The sequence below is a fragment of the Triticum dicoccoides genome, chromosome 2B (genome assembly GCF_002162155.2).
Source record: "Triticum dicoccoides isolate Atlit2015 ecotype Zavitan chromosome 2B, WEW_v2.0, whole genome shotgun sequence".
NCBI classification, from domain to species: Eukaryota; Viridiplantae; Streptophyta; class Magnoliopsida; order Poales; family Poaceae; genus Triticum; species Triticum dicoccoides.
Window position 1 is genome coordinate 821214316 of NC_041383.1, and position 18054 is coordinate 821232369.

Sequence of the window (18054 nt, forward strand, 5' to 3'; positions counted from 1 at the left end):
CGTCTCTAGATTTTATCTCATGTGTTCACATCTGTCTTAATACCTTGCCTTGCCTTGTTCGGTTTTAAGGGTACTAATTGGTCTCTTCTGCTGCTTAATTATCAGAGATGGCGGGAAGCAGCCACCGCCGCTCTGCGACACCGCAGTACGAGTTGGATGCTTCCGAGTTCTTCACTATCATACTTGGGACTTCAGTATCATCCATGACGCAGGTATATAAAATGAGAGATCTCCCCTAGCTTCACCCATCTCATTATGATATCTGTTGTTTACCTAAGTTGGCTCTAATATGCTAAGTTAGAGCTTATATGCTTAGTTTCCTATAGGTTAGCTCCAAAATAACTTATGTTAGCACAAAATGATCAAATTTACATAATAAGCTTATAGTCTTTTTCTTATTCTTCTTCTTTTCCAAAATGACATAGGTTAGCTTCATTTTACCTAAGTTGGCTCTGATATACTAACTTAGAGCTTATATGCTTAGTTTCCTATAGGTTAGCTCCAAAATAACTTATGATAGCACAAAATGATCAGGTTTACATAATAAGCTTATAGTCTTTTTCTTATTCTTCTTCTTTTCCAAAATGACATAGGTTAGCTTGATTTTACCTAAGTTGGCTCTAATATACTAACTTAGAGCTTATATGCTTAATTTCCTATAGGTTAGCTCCAAAATAACTTATGTTAGCACAAAATGATCAAGTTTACATAATAAGCTTATAGTCTTTTTCTTATTTCTTTTCCAAAATTCTTCTTATTCTTCTTCTAGTGTTCTTCTTCTTCTAGTATTCTTCTAGTCTTCTTCTTTTTCTTCTTCTAACTTCTTGTTTATCATTTTGCAGATTTGATTTAATTCACGGAAGCTTGCATGGATGGAGTGCTTCTTTTCCATTTGTGTTTTTATTTTGTATCAATGTAAAACTTTTGTGAATTGATGGATAACGGTGTTGGATGAACAATGTGAAACTTTTGTAATATGTAACGACGGAACTTGTGTGTTGTCTATGTATGTATATATGATGGAACTTGTGTGTTGGCTATGTTCGTATATATGATGGAACTTGTGTGTTGGCTATGATTGTTATATGGATGCTTGTTGTATATATATGTGTTGGATATCTCATAGGTGAAATACTGACCTGAGATTAAGAAAAAAAATTAAAAAAATTGTTACTAATGGCGCATTACAGTGTGATGCGCCATTAGTATAGCAGACACTAGTGGCGCACCGTGGGCAAAACTAATGGCGCACTGCCTGGTGCGCCATTAGTATACCAGATACTAATGGCGCACCAGTGGTGCGCCATTAGAAAAAAATTCTAGTGACGTGATACTAATGGCGCACCAGTGATGCGCCATTAGTAGGCAAAATTGGTGCGCCATTAGTAGCCCTTTTCCTAGTAGTGTGTCGGTGTCAAAACCGGCGGATCTCGGGTAGGGGGTCCCGAACTGTGCGTCTAGGCGGATGGTAACAGGAGACAAGGGACACGATGTTTTTACCCAGGTTCGGGCCCTCTCGATGGAGGTAATACCCTAATCCTGCTTGATTAGTATTGATGATATGGGTAGTACAAGAGTAGATCTACCACGAGATCGTAGAGGCTAAACCCTAGAAGCTAGCCTATGGTATGATTGTTGTTCGTCCTATGGACTAAAACCCTCCGGTTTATATAGACACCGGATAGGTTAGGGTTACACAGAGTCGGTTACAATGGTAGGAGATCTACATATCCGTATCGCCAAGCTTGCCTTCCACGCCAAGGAAAGTCCCATCCGGACACGGGACGAAGTCTTCAATCTTGTATCTTCATAGTCTTGGAGTCCGGCCATGATGATAGTTCGGCTATCCGGACACCCCCTAGTCCAGGACTCCCTCAGTAGCCCCTGAACCAGGCTTCAATGACGACGAGTCCGGCGCGCATATTGTCTTCGGCATTGCAAGGCGGGTTCCTCCTCCGAATACTTCATAGAAGGTCTTGATCACCAGGATAGTGTCCGGCTCTGCAAAACAAGTTCCACATACTATCGTAGAGAGAATAACTTTTGCACAGATCTGCTGACGTATTCCGTGGCGTGTCATCTCACCACGGCCAGGCCTTTTATATGAATCGTTTTTTTACGGTTCCACCTCAGCGCGTCTAGCGAGGCGGTTTCCCTAGCATGTTTTATCAAAGCATAGATCGTGCCCCCTTATTCCGGGATTCTCATCAATACGGACGTGGGTAACCCAACCGTGCCCGTTGGCACGCCTCCTCTATCAAAGGCGAGTCCTAATCGACCACGGGGAGGGCTCTTGGTATTCAACCTCTTTATAACGAGACCAAGGCCCTCTTCCTTTTTACACCCTCCATCGAGTTCGCCTCGCGCTTCGAGTTCTAACACCCAAAGCTTCAGATCTAGGCGCTTCGGACCTTCGACAATGTCCGGCTCCGACCAACTTGGCCGGTTGATGGCTTCTTCCGTCACAGAAGAAGATGTGCTAAAGCTGCGAGACGCCATGTATCTTACCGGCGAGATTTCGCATAGGCTGCCTGCTCCAGGGCAGGTCATTCCCACTCCCGAGCCTGGCGAGAGCGTGGTGTTTGTGTCACACTTCCTTCGGGGTTTAGGCTTCCCCACGGATCCCTTTGTGCGGGGGCTCATGTTTTATTATGGGCTGGATTTCCATGACTTGAATCCGGAGTCCATCCTCCATATCTCGTCATTCATTGTCGTATGTGAGGCCTTCCTCCATATTACCCCTCACTTTGGATTGTGGCTCAAGACCTTCAAGGTGGAGCCAAAGATGATCGAGGGGCAGCAAGCAGAGTGCGGAGGGGCGGTCATAAGCAAATGTGCTGATGCTCCATGGCCCGAGGGATCTTTTCAAGAGGAGCTTGGTTTGTGGCAACGGGAGTGGTTTTATATTACCGCTCCCAGGGGCACCAAATGGGTGGCGCTTCCTGCCTTCCGCTCAGGTCCACCACAGCGGCTGGCGTGATGGGTCAACAAGGGGCTCGACTGGGGGCCGTCCAAGGACGTCCCTTTGTTGCAGGGCCGTATTCGAGACCTCCAAGAAAGAGAGATCAATCTGGTTGCAGTGGCGCAGGTTATGTTAATTCGGCGCCTTCTGCCCTGCAAACGTCGCCCCCTCCACCTGTGGGAATTCAATCCGGAGGGACCACGAGCTCTCCAAAATTTTATTGGTACGACGCCCGTGGAGATGTATAAACTGTTATTCAGATCACAAGAGAAGTGTCCGGACCTGACTGAGGACGCAGGACTAAGCTGCAATCGCCCAGATACTCAAGTAAGTAGTCTGGTAACCGGACAGGCTGTTCATTCATTTGCCGTATATATGTGTCCTTTAAAGGAACCGTTTCTTGAACAGGAGTGGATAACCAAGGCAAAGTTGATAAGGTGTCCGGCTCCCCTCCCAGAGACCACGCCGGATCCCATGCTGACCAAGATGTTGAAGGCCGCACCTTTTGAAGAAGGCAAAAGGGGGGAGCGGGGAAGCAACTGCCTCTGTGAAGGAGGCTATCAAGGAAGGAGGGATTAAAAGCCCCACCTTCCGAGGAGAGAAGAGGACCGCTTCGGAAGATCCGGAGGTCAAGGCCTCAAAGAGGGGAAAGGAATCTTCGTCAGAGAGTCCGGCGCTGGGAAGTAACCCAGCCGCACTATTTCCCTAAGGGGATCAGCCCTCCAGCGAGCCGTAAGTAAAAGGAAAGGGGTTTTGTAAGTAAGGAACATCCCTGTATTTATTTCTGAAGATAACCGAAATTGTACCTTGTAGTTCGGATCTCAGCCCTTCTCAGCAGAGCTCGTCTTCGGGGGATCTTCTTCCGGAGATGATGGAGAGCGAGACGCCTCCACCTGTCGCACCCTCATGCGAGGCGGACGACCCTGAGGTATCGTCGCGGAGGGTTCCCCCAAGTCCGGCGGGGCCGGAAGGTCCGGCGCCAAGTGGTGTGCGGTCAGAGGAGCTGAAGGATCTGCTCGGGCGAGCGGCTATCTCAGAGGATCACCGTGTGCTAATGGGTACGATGATTGAAAGGATTGCATCCACCGAGAGCGGATTGCATGAAGCCGTCAGAAGCTTACTGACGGGGTTCGAGGTACGCAAAAATGATGTACCTTCTAACAGTTATGCATATAGAATGCGCCCTGTATAGATAGTAGCCCCTGAGACTCGGTATGTTGTCAAAATTGACAGCGTGCCGAGGATCAAAATCTCAGTTATAACATATCGCCGCTCCTAAATAGGTGGCGGGTCGTCCGGTGGCCAGCCGGACTGATGAATATGCTGAACTAAAGCGGCAACTTGACAAGGCGGATGCGGACATCGCGCTGGTCAATAAATGGTTTGACGAGTCACAAGGTATGCGACTTCTACGCGGACACCTGGTAAGCGAGCTTGACGCCCATGCCTTACTACGTGTATGCTTAATGCAGATGGTGCCAGAACTCGCTCGAGCGGGACTCGCCCGAGCGAAGGAGCAAGCCAGAAATAGTAATGCAGCCACTTTAAAGGCGGCCGAAGAGCTAGAAGCCGAACGGGCTGCTCGCTGCCGAAGCAAAGAGGAAATGGCCGATATGGCCAGAAAGTTGAAGAATACGACCGATCGTTGTGAGGTTCTTGAAAAAGAACGTCAAGCGGAGCAAGAGGGCCTGAAAAAGGCTGCCACCGAATCCAAGGATGCCCGCTCGGCATTGAGAGCTGTCAAGGAGGAGCTGAGTCAGGTCGGGGCTATTGCGGCTGGAAAACCGTTTCTGCTGCGGAGGAAATATACGGATCCCAAGTATGCTCAGTTGGACAAGTTGTGGAGTTCGGAGGATGCTTATCTGGACTTAGCGGCAAGCGCTGTGGACACGATTGAGCACTTCCGAGGCCAGAAGGGGCACAGAAGGGAAGAGCTATATTGGTCGCAATTCCATAGTCCGGAGCATCCTCTTCCGTTGACCGATCGGTTGGCTGAATGGGCCGAACTGAATCGATTATCCGGACTTGCCATGAAGCATGTCATGACTCATTTGTGGCCGGGCGGACCCCAGCCGAAGAGTTATTTTGGTTTAGTGCAGCAGTTCCTTGGTGCGGTACCGTGTATCGATGCAATGAAGCGGTCGGCGTGTATTGAGGGAACGCAGATGGCTCTGGCCCGTGTCAAGACATACTGGGCAGAGATGAAGGCCACCGATGTTGCATCCCAAGATTCGGACAGAAGCCGAGTACCTGCCGAGCACTACTTTGAGGAAGTCCTGCAGGGCGCTCGTTTAATAGAGACGCAGTGCTCGAAGGATATTATGTTTAAATGACATGTATGATTTGTGAAAACAATGTTTCAATAGATTATAAGAGCTTTTTATACTTGTGCGTTCAAGTAGTAAACTACTCCCTGTGCGGCCGTTTATGTATATGTATATATAACCTGAAAGATTGCAGTCCTTGGCTTCAGCCCCCACGCACATAGTGCGGGGGTGTTTGCAAAGAAGGCGCTTTTTCACACTTAATCCAATGTCTTGGTCCTGTTAAGGAGGTGGTAGCGTAGCAAACTAGGCAACCGGACTATAATGCTTTATCACTTTCACTTAGCCATAGGAGTTCGAGGGTGGGGCTACTATATAGCCCCTGGGGGCATCGCACTCTCCCGAATTCGGGGTGCGTATGTGCCTGACCGAAAACCGGTCCTTCGTTAATGTGGAGGAATTCTAAACATTCCGGTGAGTCGTCGAGTGGTTGACCAGTCTCTCGCTATATCATGACAGTCAGTTTTCGGCTTTCTCTACTAAGGTGCTCGCCCGGCCGAACCGGGGCACAATTGCAGTAGTTCTCCTGGTGCCACGTTAGCCGATAGGACGGAACGTAAGGCAGCAAAACACAGGAGCAGGGCAAATCCAACATTTGACCAAAGACATGATTCGGAGCTGATGCATGTAAGGCCTAACTCGAGACGCCGAACACTCCCTAAGGTATTCGGTCTTTATAAAAACGGGCAGAATAATGCCCTAAGCCCCTGGTGTCCAGGAACGCGCAAAAATTCCGGTGCGGCCAATGCCAAAATGCCAGCCTCGTTCTCGGTTATAGTAAGAATCCGGGGGATGTATATCAACAAGAGACAGTAAAAAAGGTTTACGCAGGGTCTTAATCTGAAAAGAATCCTTGCAACGGGTCCCTACTGCACGTCTGCGCCTGTGTCTCCGTAGTGCCGTATCCTGGACGGGTGTAGCACGTTGTTCATCTGTAAAAGAGAGGAACTTAGTTTAAAAGAAAAAGGATCGTGCAAAAGATGTACTTTATATTAAATAAACGGAGTACGATTCAAAGAAGTGAATAAAATTGAGCTTTATTGTCTCTTGTTGTACATGCATGCAGCCCCTTGTATGGGGGTATGCCGCTAGTAGGCGCCGGAATCGTCTTGCCGTGTCCGGGGTTTGAATGACCTATTCAGGTTTTTTGACTAGCGGAGCCGGATAGGTGTGGGGCTGTCAAGGCAGTCTCACGGTCTTCCGTGCTCGAGTAACACTTAGTACTCCCTTTTAATGAGATGATGCCGCGTGGACCGGGCATTTTAAGTGTTAGAGATGCATAATGCGGCATTGCATTAAAGCGGGCGAAAGCTTCGCGTCCCCATAGTGCTTGATGGCTACTTTTAAATGGGGCGACGTGGAAAACTAACTTTTCGTGACGGAAGTTGTCGGATGAACCGAACACAACTTCTAGCAGAAGGGAGCCCGTACAATGGGCATATGGGCCTGGCATTACCCCTTTAAAGGAGGTGTTGCTATGGCGAATTTTGGTTGGGTCTATCCCCATCCTGCGGATTGTGTCCTGATATATATCAGGTTTATGTCACTGCCGCCATCCATGAGGACTTGTGTAAATTAAAATCCCTCGATTATAGGATCCAATATCCAGGCAGTCCATCTTGCATTCCGGATACTTTCGGAGTAGTCCTGATGGTCGAAGGTGATTGGTTTTGACAACCAGTGTTGGTGCTCCGCTAGGGTAGTATGTGCGGCGCGCGTCTTGATGGGCGCCGCTCTGTTTTTTCCTTTTATCACGTGAAGTGAGTTGACTGCTTTTCGAGGGATTTATCCTTCGTAGCATCCCGTTGTTCCTCGTCCTCATTTCCTTTAGGTGTATCCACCATGTATACATCGTGGGATGAGGTGGTTGTCCAGCATCCTATAGGCGCTGGTTCGTGGTTGTCTCCGACATCGTCGTCCATACCGTCGATGTCTTCGGAGTCGAAATCGAGCACGTCGTGTAAGCTTTCGACAGTGGCTACGAAGTGGGTGGTGGGTGGGCGTTGAATTTCTTCGTCGTCCGCGTCCCAACCTTCCTGGCCATAGTCCGGCCAGGGCTCTCCGGATAAAGAGAGAGACTTTAGTGAATTTAGGATGTCGCCAAAGGGCAAGTGCTGAAAGATGTCAGCAGCAGTGAACTCCATGACCGGCGCCCAATCAGATTCGATTGGTGGGGGCGCGAAGGGTTCGTAGTCCGGAGAGGAGTCCGGCACCTTGGACTCACGGTCTTCGCAAGGGACAGGGATAGCGTTCGGCTCAATCGCCGCTGAGATCGTAGCCCCCGAGGCGGTGTCCAACCACTCGACCTCGATCGGGGAATCCAGCTCCGGAAAGGGTCGGAGCGGGTATTGGTGCGGCCTCCAGGACACTGTTCGGCGGCAGAGCTAGATCGTGCCCATCGAGACAGTGCGGCGCGCTTGGCTATGGCTCGAATCCGTCGAAGATCAAGTCTCCGTGGATATCGGCCGTGTAGTTTAAGCTTCCAAATCTGACCTGATGGCCAGGGGCGTAGCTTTTGATCTGCTCCAGATGGCCAAGCGAATTGGCCCGCAGTGCAATGCCGCCGAATGCGAAGATCTGTCCGGGGAGAAAAGTCTCACCCTGGACTGCGTCGTTGCTGATGATCGAAGGAGCCATCGGGCCTATAGGTGACGACACAGAGGAACTCTCAATGAATGCACCAATGTCGGTGTCAAAAATGGCGGATCTTGGGTAGGGGGTCCCGAACTGTGTGTCTAGGCGGATGGTAACAGGAGACAAGGGACACGATGTTTTTACCCAGGTTCGGGTCCTCTCGATGGAGGTAATACCCTACTCCTGCTTGATTAATATTGATGATATGGGTAGTACAAGAGTAGATCTACCACGAGATCGTAGAGGCTAAACCCTAGAAGCTAGCCTATGGTATGATTGTTGTTCGTCCTATGGACTAAAACCCTCCGGTTTATATAGACACCAGATAGGTTAGGGTTACACAGAGTCGGTTACAATGGTAGGAGATCTACATATCCGTATCGCCAGGCTTGCCTTCCACGCCAAGGAAAGTCCCATCCGGACACGGGACGAAGTCTTCAATCTTGTATCTTCATAGTCTTGGAGTCCGGCCGTGATGATAGTTCGGCTATTCGGACACCCCCTAGTCCAGGACTCCCTCAGGCCCCCCTTTCCTTCTCTCCTCCCCCTCCTCCCCCCTTCTCCTAGTTGCAATAGGAAAGGGGGGGTGATTCTTACTTGGAGTAGGATTGCCCCCCCCCTATGGCGCGCCTCCTCCCCTGGCCGGCCTCCTCCTCCCCCCTTCTTCATATACGGGGGAAGGGGGCACCCCATGGACACACAAGTTGATCAAGTTGATCTTTTAGCCGTGTGCGGTGCCCCCCTCAACAAATTTCCACCTCGATCATATCGTCATAGTGCTTAGGCGAAGCCCAATGCCAGTTACTTCATCATCATCGTCACCATGCTGTCGTGCTGACGAAACTCTCCCTCGGCCTCAGCTGGATCGAGAGTACGAGGGACGTCACCGAGCTGAACGTGTGCAGATGGCGGAGGTGCCATGCATTTGGTACTTCATCGGTTGGATTGTGAAGACGTTCGACTACATCAACCGCGTTGCTTAACGCTTTCGCTCTCGGTCTATGAGGGTACGTCGACACACTCTCCCCCCGTTGCTATGCATCAACTAGACAGATCTTGCGTGATCGTAGGAATTTTTTTGAAATTACTGCGTTCCCAACAGTGGCATCCGAGCCAGGTCTATGCGTAGATGTTATATGCACGAGTAGAACACAAAGAGTTGTGGGCGATATTAGTCATACTTCTTACCAGCATGTCATACTTTGATTCGGCGGTATTGTTGGATGAAGCGGCCGGACCGACATTACATGACCGCGTTCATGAGACTGGTTCTACCGACGTGCTTATGTACATAGGTGGCTGGCGGGTGTCTGTTTCTCCAACTTTATTTGAATCGAGTGTGGCTACGCTCGGTCCTTGTTGAAGGTTAAAACATCACACTTCACGAAAAATTGTTGTGGTTTTGATGCGTATGTAAGTATGGTTCTTGCTAGAAGCCCGTAGCAGCCACGTAAAACTTGGAACAACAAAGTAGAGGATGTCTAACTTGTTTTTGCAGGGCTTGCTGTGATGTGATATGGTCAAGGCATGATGTGATATGAATTGTTGTATGAGATGATCATGTTTTGTAATAAAGTTATCGGCAACTAGTAGGAGCCATATGGTTGTCGCTTTATTGTATGCAATGCAATCGCCATGTAATTGTTTTACTTTATTACTAAGCGGTAGCGATAGTCGTCGTAACAATAGTTAGCGAGATGACAACGATGCTACGATGAAGATCAAGGTGTCGCTAACGATGGAGATCATGACGATGCTTCGATGATGGAGATCATGGGCACAAGATGAGGATGGACATATCATGTCACATATTTTGATTGCATGTGTTGTTTATCCTTCATGCATCTTATTTTTCTTAGTATGGCGTTAGCATTATAAGATGATCCCTTACTAAATTTCAAGGTATAAGTGTTCTCCCTGAGTATGCGCCGTTGCTACAGTACGTCGTGCCGAAAAACCACGTGATGATCGGGTGTGATAAGCTCTACGTTCACATACAGTGGGTGCAAGCCAGTTTTGCACATGCAGAATATTCGGGTTAAACTTGACGAGCCTAGCATATGCAGATATGGCCTCGGAACACTGAGACCGAAAGGTCGAGCATGAATCATATAGTAGATATGATCAACATAGTGATGTTCACCATTGAAAACTACTCCATCTTACGTGATGATCGGACATGGTTTAGTTGATTTGGATCACGTGATCACTTAGATGATTAGAGGGATGTCTATCTAAGTGGGAGTTCTTAAGTAATATGATTAATTGAACTTTAAGTTATCATGAACTTAGTCCTGATAGTATTTTGCAAATTATGTTGTAGATCAATAGCTCGTGTTATAGCTTCCCTATGTTTTTATATGTTCCTAGAGAAAACTAAGTTGAAAGATGATAGTAGCAATGATGCAGACTGGGTCCGTGATTTGAGGTGTATCCTCATTGCTGCACAGAAGAATTATGTCCTTAATGCACCGCTAGGTGACAGACCTATTGCAGGAGCAGATCCAGACGTTATGAACGTTTGGCTAGCTCAATATGATGACTACTTGATAGTTTAGTGCACCATGCTTTACGACTTAGAACCGGGATTTCAAATAAATTTTTGAAACATCACGGAGCATATGAGATGTTCCAAGAGCTGAAATTGGTATTTTAGACTCATGCCCGTGTCAAGAGGTATGAAACCTCTGACAAGTACTTTGCTTAAAAGATGGAGGAGAATTGCTCAACTAGTGAGCATGTGGTCAGAATGTCTGGATACTACAATCACTTGAATCAAGTGGGAGTTAATCTTCCAGATAAGATAGTGATTGACAGAGTTCTCTAGTCACCATCACCAAGTTACTAGAACTTCATGATGAACTATAGTATGCAAGGGATGATGAAAACGATCCCCGAGCTCATCGTGATGCCGAAATCAACGAAGGTAGAAATCAAGAAAGAGCATCAAGTGTTGATGATTAAACAAGACCACTAGTTTCAAGGAAAGGACAAAGGGAAAGAAAGGGAACTTCAAGAAGAATGGCAAGCAAATTGTCACTCCCGTGAAGAAGCCCAAAGCTGGACCTAAGCCTAAAACTGAGTGCTTCTACTGTGAAGGAAATGGTCACTGGAAGTGGAACTGCCCCAAATATTTGGCGGATAAGAAGGATGGCAAAGTGAACAAAGGTATATTTGATATACCTATTATCTATGTGTACCTTACTAGTGATCGTAGCAATCCCTGAGTATTCGATAGTTGTTCAGTTGCTAATATTAGTAACTTGAAACAGGAGTTACAGAATAAATACAGACTAGTTAAGAATGAAGTGAGGATGTATGTTGGAAGTGGTTCCAAGATTGATATGATCATCATCGCATACTCCCTATACTTTCGGGATTAGTATTGAACCTAAATAAAAGTTATTTGGTGTTTGTGTTGAGCATGAATATGATTAGATCATGTTTATTGCAATACGGTTATTCCTTTAAGACAGAGAATAATTGGCTCATATGCGGTGCACCACTTGTCCGCACCAGAGAAGCTAGTAGTGACCTTTGCAAGTTGTATCCCGTAATTAGTGATTTCGAGGTCCTAGAGTAACTGATGTGCGTCTAATTGTCGGGATCCCGCACAGGGGAGCGGCGTGCGCCCTGACCGACCGGGCCATTGTTGCACTATAGCCAATTTTTTTAATAAGTATGGTCATTGTTTCAGCGTTGCAAACATTTATTGGGAACGTGAACATTTTTTGTATAGGATGAAGATATTTTGAAAAAAAACTAAAAACCATATAATTTTCAAAATTGGAACATTTTTTGAAAATGCAAACATTTTTGCTACTTTCTTAACAATTTTAATAGTGTGGACACTTTTTGAAAATGAACATATTTGCTAAATTTTGTTAACTATTTTGTAAACATGAGCATCTTTTCAAATTTGCAACTATGTTTTTTAAAACCTTGATATGTTTTAAAAATTTTGAATATTGTTTCAGATTTACGGACACTGTTTTGTAAACTCAATCATTTCTTAACAATTTTGAACATTTGTTCGAAACGGTTAACATTTTATAAAACCTCAATATTTTACAATTTTGTGAACTTTTTCCTTAATTTTTAACTATTTTGAAAATCCAAATTGTTGAATTTTTTGAAATTGTTCAAACCAGTTTTGAAGAAATTTCAGAAAGGGGGAAATAAAGAAAACCCAAAAAAAACTGGAAAGAAAAAATAGAAAAATCTGAACAAGCGACCTAGAACCAAGGTTCCCAAAACGGGCCAGGAATCTTGGTTTGGCTAGATTTGCTATGTATGACTACTGAACGAATGAAGTGTGGCTTAGAGTTTTGCTAAAAAAAAGTGTGGTTTAGAACAACAAGATTATGACGGCCTACAGTATACACAGGTAGCTGTCCCATTGCCCTTTTTTGTGAGGAAAGGGAGCTTTATTAGATTAGGGTAAGGGTACACAGCTAGCGGTTTCTTTTTCTGGGTGGAAATTTTTGAGGCCCTAGACTAGTCTCATAGATCAACAACAGGATTTGAGAGAGGATCAGGAAGAATAGGGAGGAGAAAAGGGGAACCAGAGGAGGAGGAGGAGAGGAACACGGGAGAGATGAGATTCAGATACTATTCATTAATCAACATAGTTCAATACAGGGAACTGCCGCTGTATATAGGCACACATGCACTCACGGCACCCACACAGTGCACCCGGCCCACACGTCATACACATTGCAACCACCCAGCTGGTTAAGGAACACCCAGGCCCATCTGTAGGAGGTTGTCCATCGATGCCAGTAACCTGACGGAGGCGGAGACGTGACAAAATTGCGCATCCATACCGCCATTCTACATGTAGCATATCTATCTCAGCAAGCAATCCCATGCATTCATGTCGACATAAAATAATTCTGCAACTTGTATGAATTATTGAGCCACAAGCTGTCGGTAGGTGTCCTGTCATGATCTATCTACACATTTGCACGGTACAACCACCTCCAGTAGTGGTTACATCATGACTCGTATATTGTTATACTTGCAGTCAGTCAATAGAACTTGCTCTACGCATCGATGTTGACTGAATAGAGTAGGCAATTTGTCCGGATACCCAGTTCCGTTTTTATTTCAGGCCACATTGAGTATGCACTGTGGCTAGAGCAAGTGCATAGTACTCCTCAAAGTGGAACTAAGCATCTCAGTGTATATATAGATGCTTAGTTTGCTGAAGCTACTTTTTCATTTAATTAGTTGTTTGTCATGAAAAAATAAAATGGATGTAGAATCTTATATGAGCTCTTAAATGGCAACATAGTGAATAAATGGAATGATTGCTTAGTACTACTGGCTTTCCTAACGTAAAGCATATATATTTATTTTACATCAAACTTAGTCAATTTGGAACAAATTTATAGAAAAAATTTTAACACAAATTTATAGACAAATTGATCTATATCTACAACATTAAACATATATCATATGAAATCTAATGACGTGCCTTTGCTATTATAAGTGTAGATATTTTTCTTCATAAATTTGACAAACCTTTGCAAGGTTCAAATAACCTATGACCATCAAGTATATTCGTCTTTACTCCCCTAGAAGCAAAAAAGTATATTCGTCTTTACATACATAGGCAGGTGTCTGTGTCCTCGCCAGCCGCAGCTGGACAAGAGAACCTTGACCCGCCAATCCGCACGATGGCAAGGAGCCACTTGCCGGTGATGACTGCCCGCCGGGGGTGGGATGAGATTGGGACGCCTATTTGACCACCAAGGCCTAGTGCACTATAGACGACGAACCGCGTACAACATGGGCCGCAAATATAGACAATTCCTCCTCCGCTAGATCTCAATTGGAGTGTTGCGTGTGATGATAGGACCACCTCGCACAATGCCAACACTATCACTTTCGTAGTCGCTGGTCTTCGACATGTAGAATTATAATCATTGATATCGCAAATTAGCACTTGATGAAATAATTCCATCAATTCTATATTTAAAACATTTTTTCTTAAAGGAACCCGTATACATATAATTTTTTTTAAAGAAATTACATTGAGACTTTCTCGCCTGTAGCAATGCTTATGTCTAGGTGGATTATGATGAAAATTGCAGCTTATTTTGGTTACGAGATATGACAGATGAATGCCAAAATAGCTTTCCTAAATGGTTTTGTCAATTCTAAGGATGTCGGTAAGGTGTGAAAGCTTCAAATTGTCATTCATGGTTTGAAGCAAGCATCAAGGAGCTGGAATATATGCTTTGATCAAGTTGTCAAAATATTTGGTTTTATCAGGAATGACTAAGAATCTCGTGTCTACAAAAAATTTAGTGGTTGTGCAAAAGCATTTTAATCTTACATGTGGATGACATATTGTTGATTGGCAATGATGTGAAATTTCTTAATACAATTAAAGTGTTACTGAAAAAGAGTTTTTCAATAAAATACTTAGGGGAAGCGGTGTATATATTAGAAAATTAAATATATAGAGATAGATCAAGACGCCTAATAACGCTTAGTCAGAGCACATACGTGGACAAAGTTTTAAAGAGGTTTAAAATGAAGAACACTAAGAAGGGATTATTTCCCATGTCACATGATAAAACACTTAGCAAGAATCATTGTACATGGATAGCTGATGAGCGAGTGCGAACGAGTGATGTTTCATATGCATTGGCAATTAGTACCATCATGTATGTCATGCTCTATATAGACCAGATGTTTCTTATGCGCTAACTGTTCGTAGTAGTTACCAATGTGATCCAGGAATGGCTCACTGGGCAGCAGTTAAAGATATTCCTAAAGTACTCAAACAGACTAAGTATTTTCTCTTATCTATGGAGGTGATGAAGAGATCAATGTAAATGGTTACACTACTGCTAGCTTCATGACTGATATAGATGAGCACAACTCTCAATCAGGCTAAGTTTTCACACTCAAAGGTTGTGCAGTGTGTTGGAACAGTTCTAAGAACACTATTGCAGATTCTACAACGGAGACAAAATATATCACAACTTTAGAAGCTTCGCAAGAGATGGTTTGGATGAAGAAGTTTCTTGAAGAATGAGGTGTGGTTCCAAACACATTGAACCCAATCGAGCTTTATTGCGATAATAGCGCCACCGCGGCTCAGGAAAATGAGTCAAGGTGACACCGCAAGTCCAGACATATTGAACGCAAGTATCACACTATCCGAGATCATGCATATAAGGGTTTTATGAAAGTACTCAAGATTCACATGGATTTGAATGTGTCAGACCCAATGAAGAAGCCTCTACCACTTGCAAAACATGAACAACACCAGATTGTCATTGGTCGAAAAGAAGTTATGTAAATTAGATTATTGACTCTACTCTAGGTGGGAGACTGTTGGAAATAAACCTTGGTGGGAATAATAAAATTATTTTTAATTTCAAAGTTTATGATTAATGTTATATTCTAGCCTATAACTGCTATGGTTCCCGAGTCTGCAAAATTCACGAGGCTAAGAGAAAAACTCATGTGCACGTGCAGAATAATAAATAGTATAATTGATTCCTGGTCTTGCCTCTAGGACTAGCTCATGTTTTGCATTATGTTTATGTTTTCCTGATCATGGGCACGAGCTAAGTGTAACAACCATGCCGAAAACATTGATGGCACGTTGTTAGAAGAACACTGGTGTTGAATTGACCCTAGTTTTATGTTATACTAGGAGACGATTTCATCGCAAGTCTATATAGTCCATAGCATAGAGAAAGTTAACATATCCATAATCCCTTAAAACCATGGAAGTGTTGAGTCACTTCTTGTTCTAACATCAACCGTAACAACTCACAGGTTCGCCGAAACATATGCCAAGGGACTAAATACTCGAGTTTGGATTTGCTCCTCCGACGATGGAGAGATATTCTTAGGGCCCACTCTGTGTGACAGTATCCATCAGCGTTTGGCTAGACACAACGTGACTTGGCCACGGGGATACTGAAACACAAGAATGAGAAAAGAGAACAAAACAGGTAACAAGGAGATATGCATGGTGAACCCACCATGGATTTTGTACGCACACATATATAGTGGCTAGACTTAGGGACGTCATATAATGGGATAAAGCATATCAACATACGTGTCCTCTTTCTACCCATCCCCTCTCCCCTCTGCCCAATATATATGAAGGAGACCCTAGAGCCACACAGCAGCAACCACTAGGCACACAGGAACATTCCTGACCAATGAACCAAGAGAGCTTGTGTGCAGATAGAAAGCAAGAGAGCAAGATTGATTGATCCTGCCGAGGCCCTCCTTCCCCTCCGCTGCCACCATCGGAAGCACGTTCTGCATCGCTGTTGTCTTTGGATCGAGGTCAGGCCCCCTCACTGCTCATTAGCTTCATGAATCCCTTTGTGGTATCTCTCTATTCCCCTTGTAGTCTCTTGCTGAAACATTGGTTTTTTTTTTCTTAATTCAGATCTATTCTAACCTCATGCCCGGTGACCATCAACAAGAGAAGATTGAGTGAGCCATGGATCAGGCCGTGGGGGCCATGGCCTCCCTCCTTGGCAAACTGGGCAAGGTTATCAAGAAGGAGTACAAGCTACAGAAGGGAGTCAAGAAAAAGGTCAAGTCCTTCTCCGACGAGCTGGATATTATGCAGGCTGCCCTTGGCAAGGTGGCAGAGGTTCCGCGGGATCAGCTCGATGAGCAGCTCAAGCTTTGGGCTGCTGATGTTAGGGAGCTGTCTTACGACATGGAGGATGTCGTTGACTCTCTCCTGGTGCGTGTTGAGGGCAGTGACCCCACTGCTGATCAGTCCAACTTCAAGAAGCTCATGGACAAGATGCTAAAGGTCTTTAAAAAGGGCAAGGCCAACCGTGAGATTTCCACTGCAGTCGAAGAGATCCATAAGCGGTTGCAAGATGTGGCCGAACGACATCAAAGGTATAATCTTACTAATCTACCTGCTGCAGCCACAAGGACCACCGTTGACCCTCTCTTGGAAGCTCTTTACGGAGATAAGAAGAATATCATCGGCCTAGAGAAAGCAAGGGACGACATTATCAAGAAGATCACTGATGGGGACCGTAAGCAACTCAAGACACTCTCCATTGTTGGATTTGGAGGATTGGGCAAGACTACACTTGCCAGAGAAGTATATGATGCCGTTCCAGTAAAATTTGATTACAAAGCTTTTGTGTCTGTGTCTCGGAATCCGGACATGAAGAAAGTATTGAGCAACCTTCTCTTTAAGCTTGACAAGAGAAGACATACTAGTTTTAATGCAGAAAATTTGGATGTCGAGAAGCTCATTATCCTAGTCCGAGATTTGCTTAGCAGGAAAAGGTACGCGTCACCCACCCAACAAACCATGCCATTTATGTTGCTGCAGATGCTGTCCACGCAAGTGGCACAACATCCCAACTACATAATACATTATGACTTTTCTTTGCGGGGGAGAAAAATAATAAACAAAATAATAAGTCATAATACATTATGACTTAGTTTGTTCTCTGATTGTACATCTAAGCAGCATCCATAGCGTCGATCCTGATGGAAAAGACAATTATGATTGTGGTCAAATAAGAAGGACAACTAATTAACAAGTGGGTGACACAATATGTATCTTATATTTGGTATTATCTTTTTGTTAATGTTAACACCATGGAAATCATCTTACATTATTTTTTCCATGCTTTTCTAATTATCTATATCTATATCTATACCTACTAATAAAGGAAGAAGGTATTCTTAGTCCGTCATGCTATTTTATAGAAAACCCTCTGACGTTTCTGACGTGAAACCAACAATACAGATCAATTTTTTTAAAATACTCATATCTTATATACCGTAATTAACTCAATTTTTTTAAATACGCATATCTTATAAACCGTAATTAACTCCAAATTTAACATGTTATGTATGGAATTTGATTAGAAAAATATATAGAATCTGAATATGATGTTATTTTACCTGTTAACCATTAAAAAAATACTATCTAGGGTGCAATCTTAATCCATAGTGCATTATCCGTCTTTCTTTCATATCGGTACTGATTCGGATTGTGGATGAACATCTCAACAAAATCAGGATTGGAGACAAAATTGAAGATCACTTGCCCGTTTCTTTGTACGTAATAAATCTACATGCAAGCCGTGCTTAAATAGAAGACATATG

The 18054-nt window shown here is 44.5% G+C and overlaps 1 protein-coding gene across 2 annotated transcripts in view; it reads left to right on the forward strand.

Annotated features, from left to right (window-relative positions):
• The first annotated feature begins 16070 nt into the window (after positions 1–16070).
• Positions 16071–18054, forward strand: part of LOC119366612 (disease resistance protein RGA5-like) — an 8448-nt gene continuing 6464 nt past the window's right edge. Inside the window, exons 1-2 of one of the 2 annotated variants that reach the window (XM_037632377.1) lie at positions 16071–16245; positions 16352–17223. In XM_037632377.1, coding sequence (XP_037488274.1) covers positions 16406–17223 — 818 coding nt within the window. In that variant the 5' untranslated portion in view covers positions 16071–16245; positions 16352–16405. The remainder of the gene's footprint in view (positions 16246–16351; positions 17224–18054) is intronic. The other variant, XM_037632376.1, reaches the window with a different exon arrangement.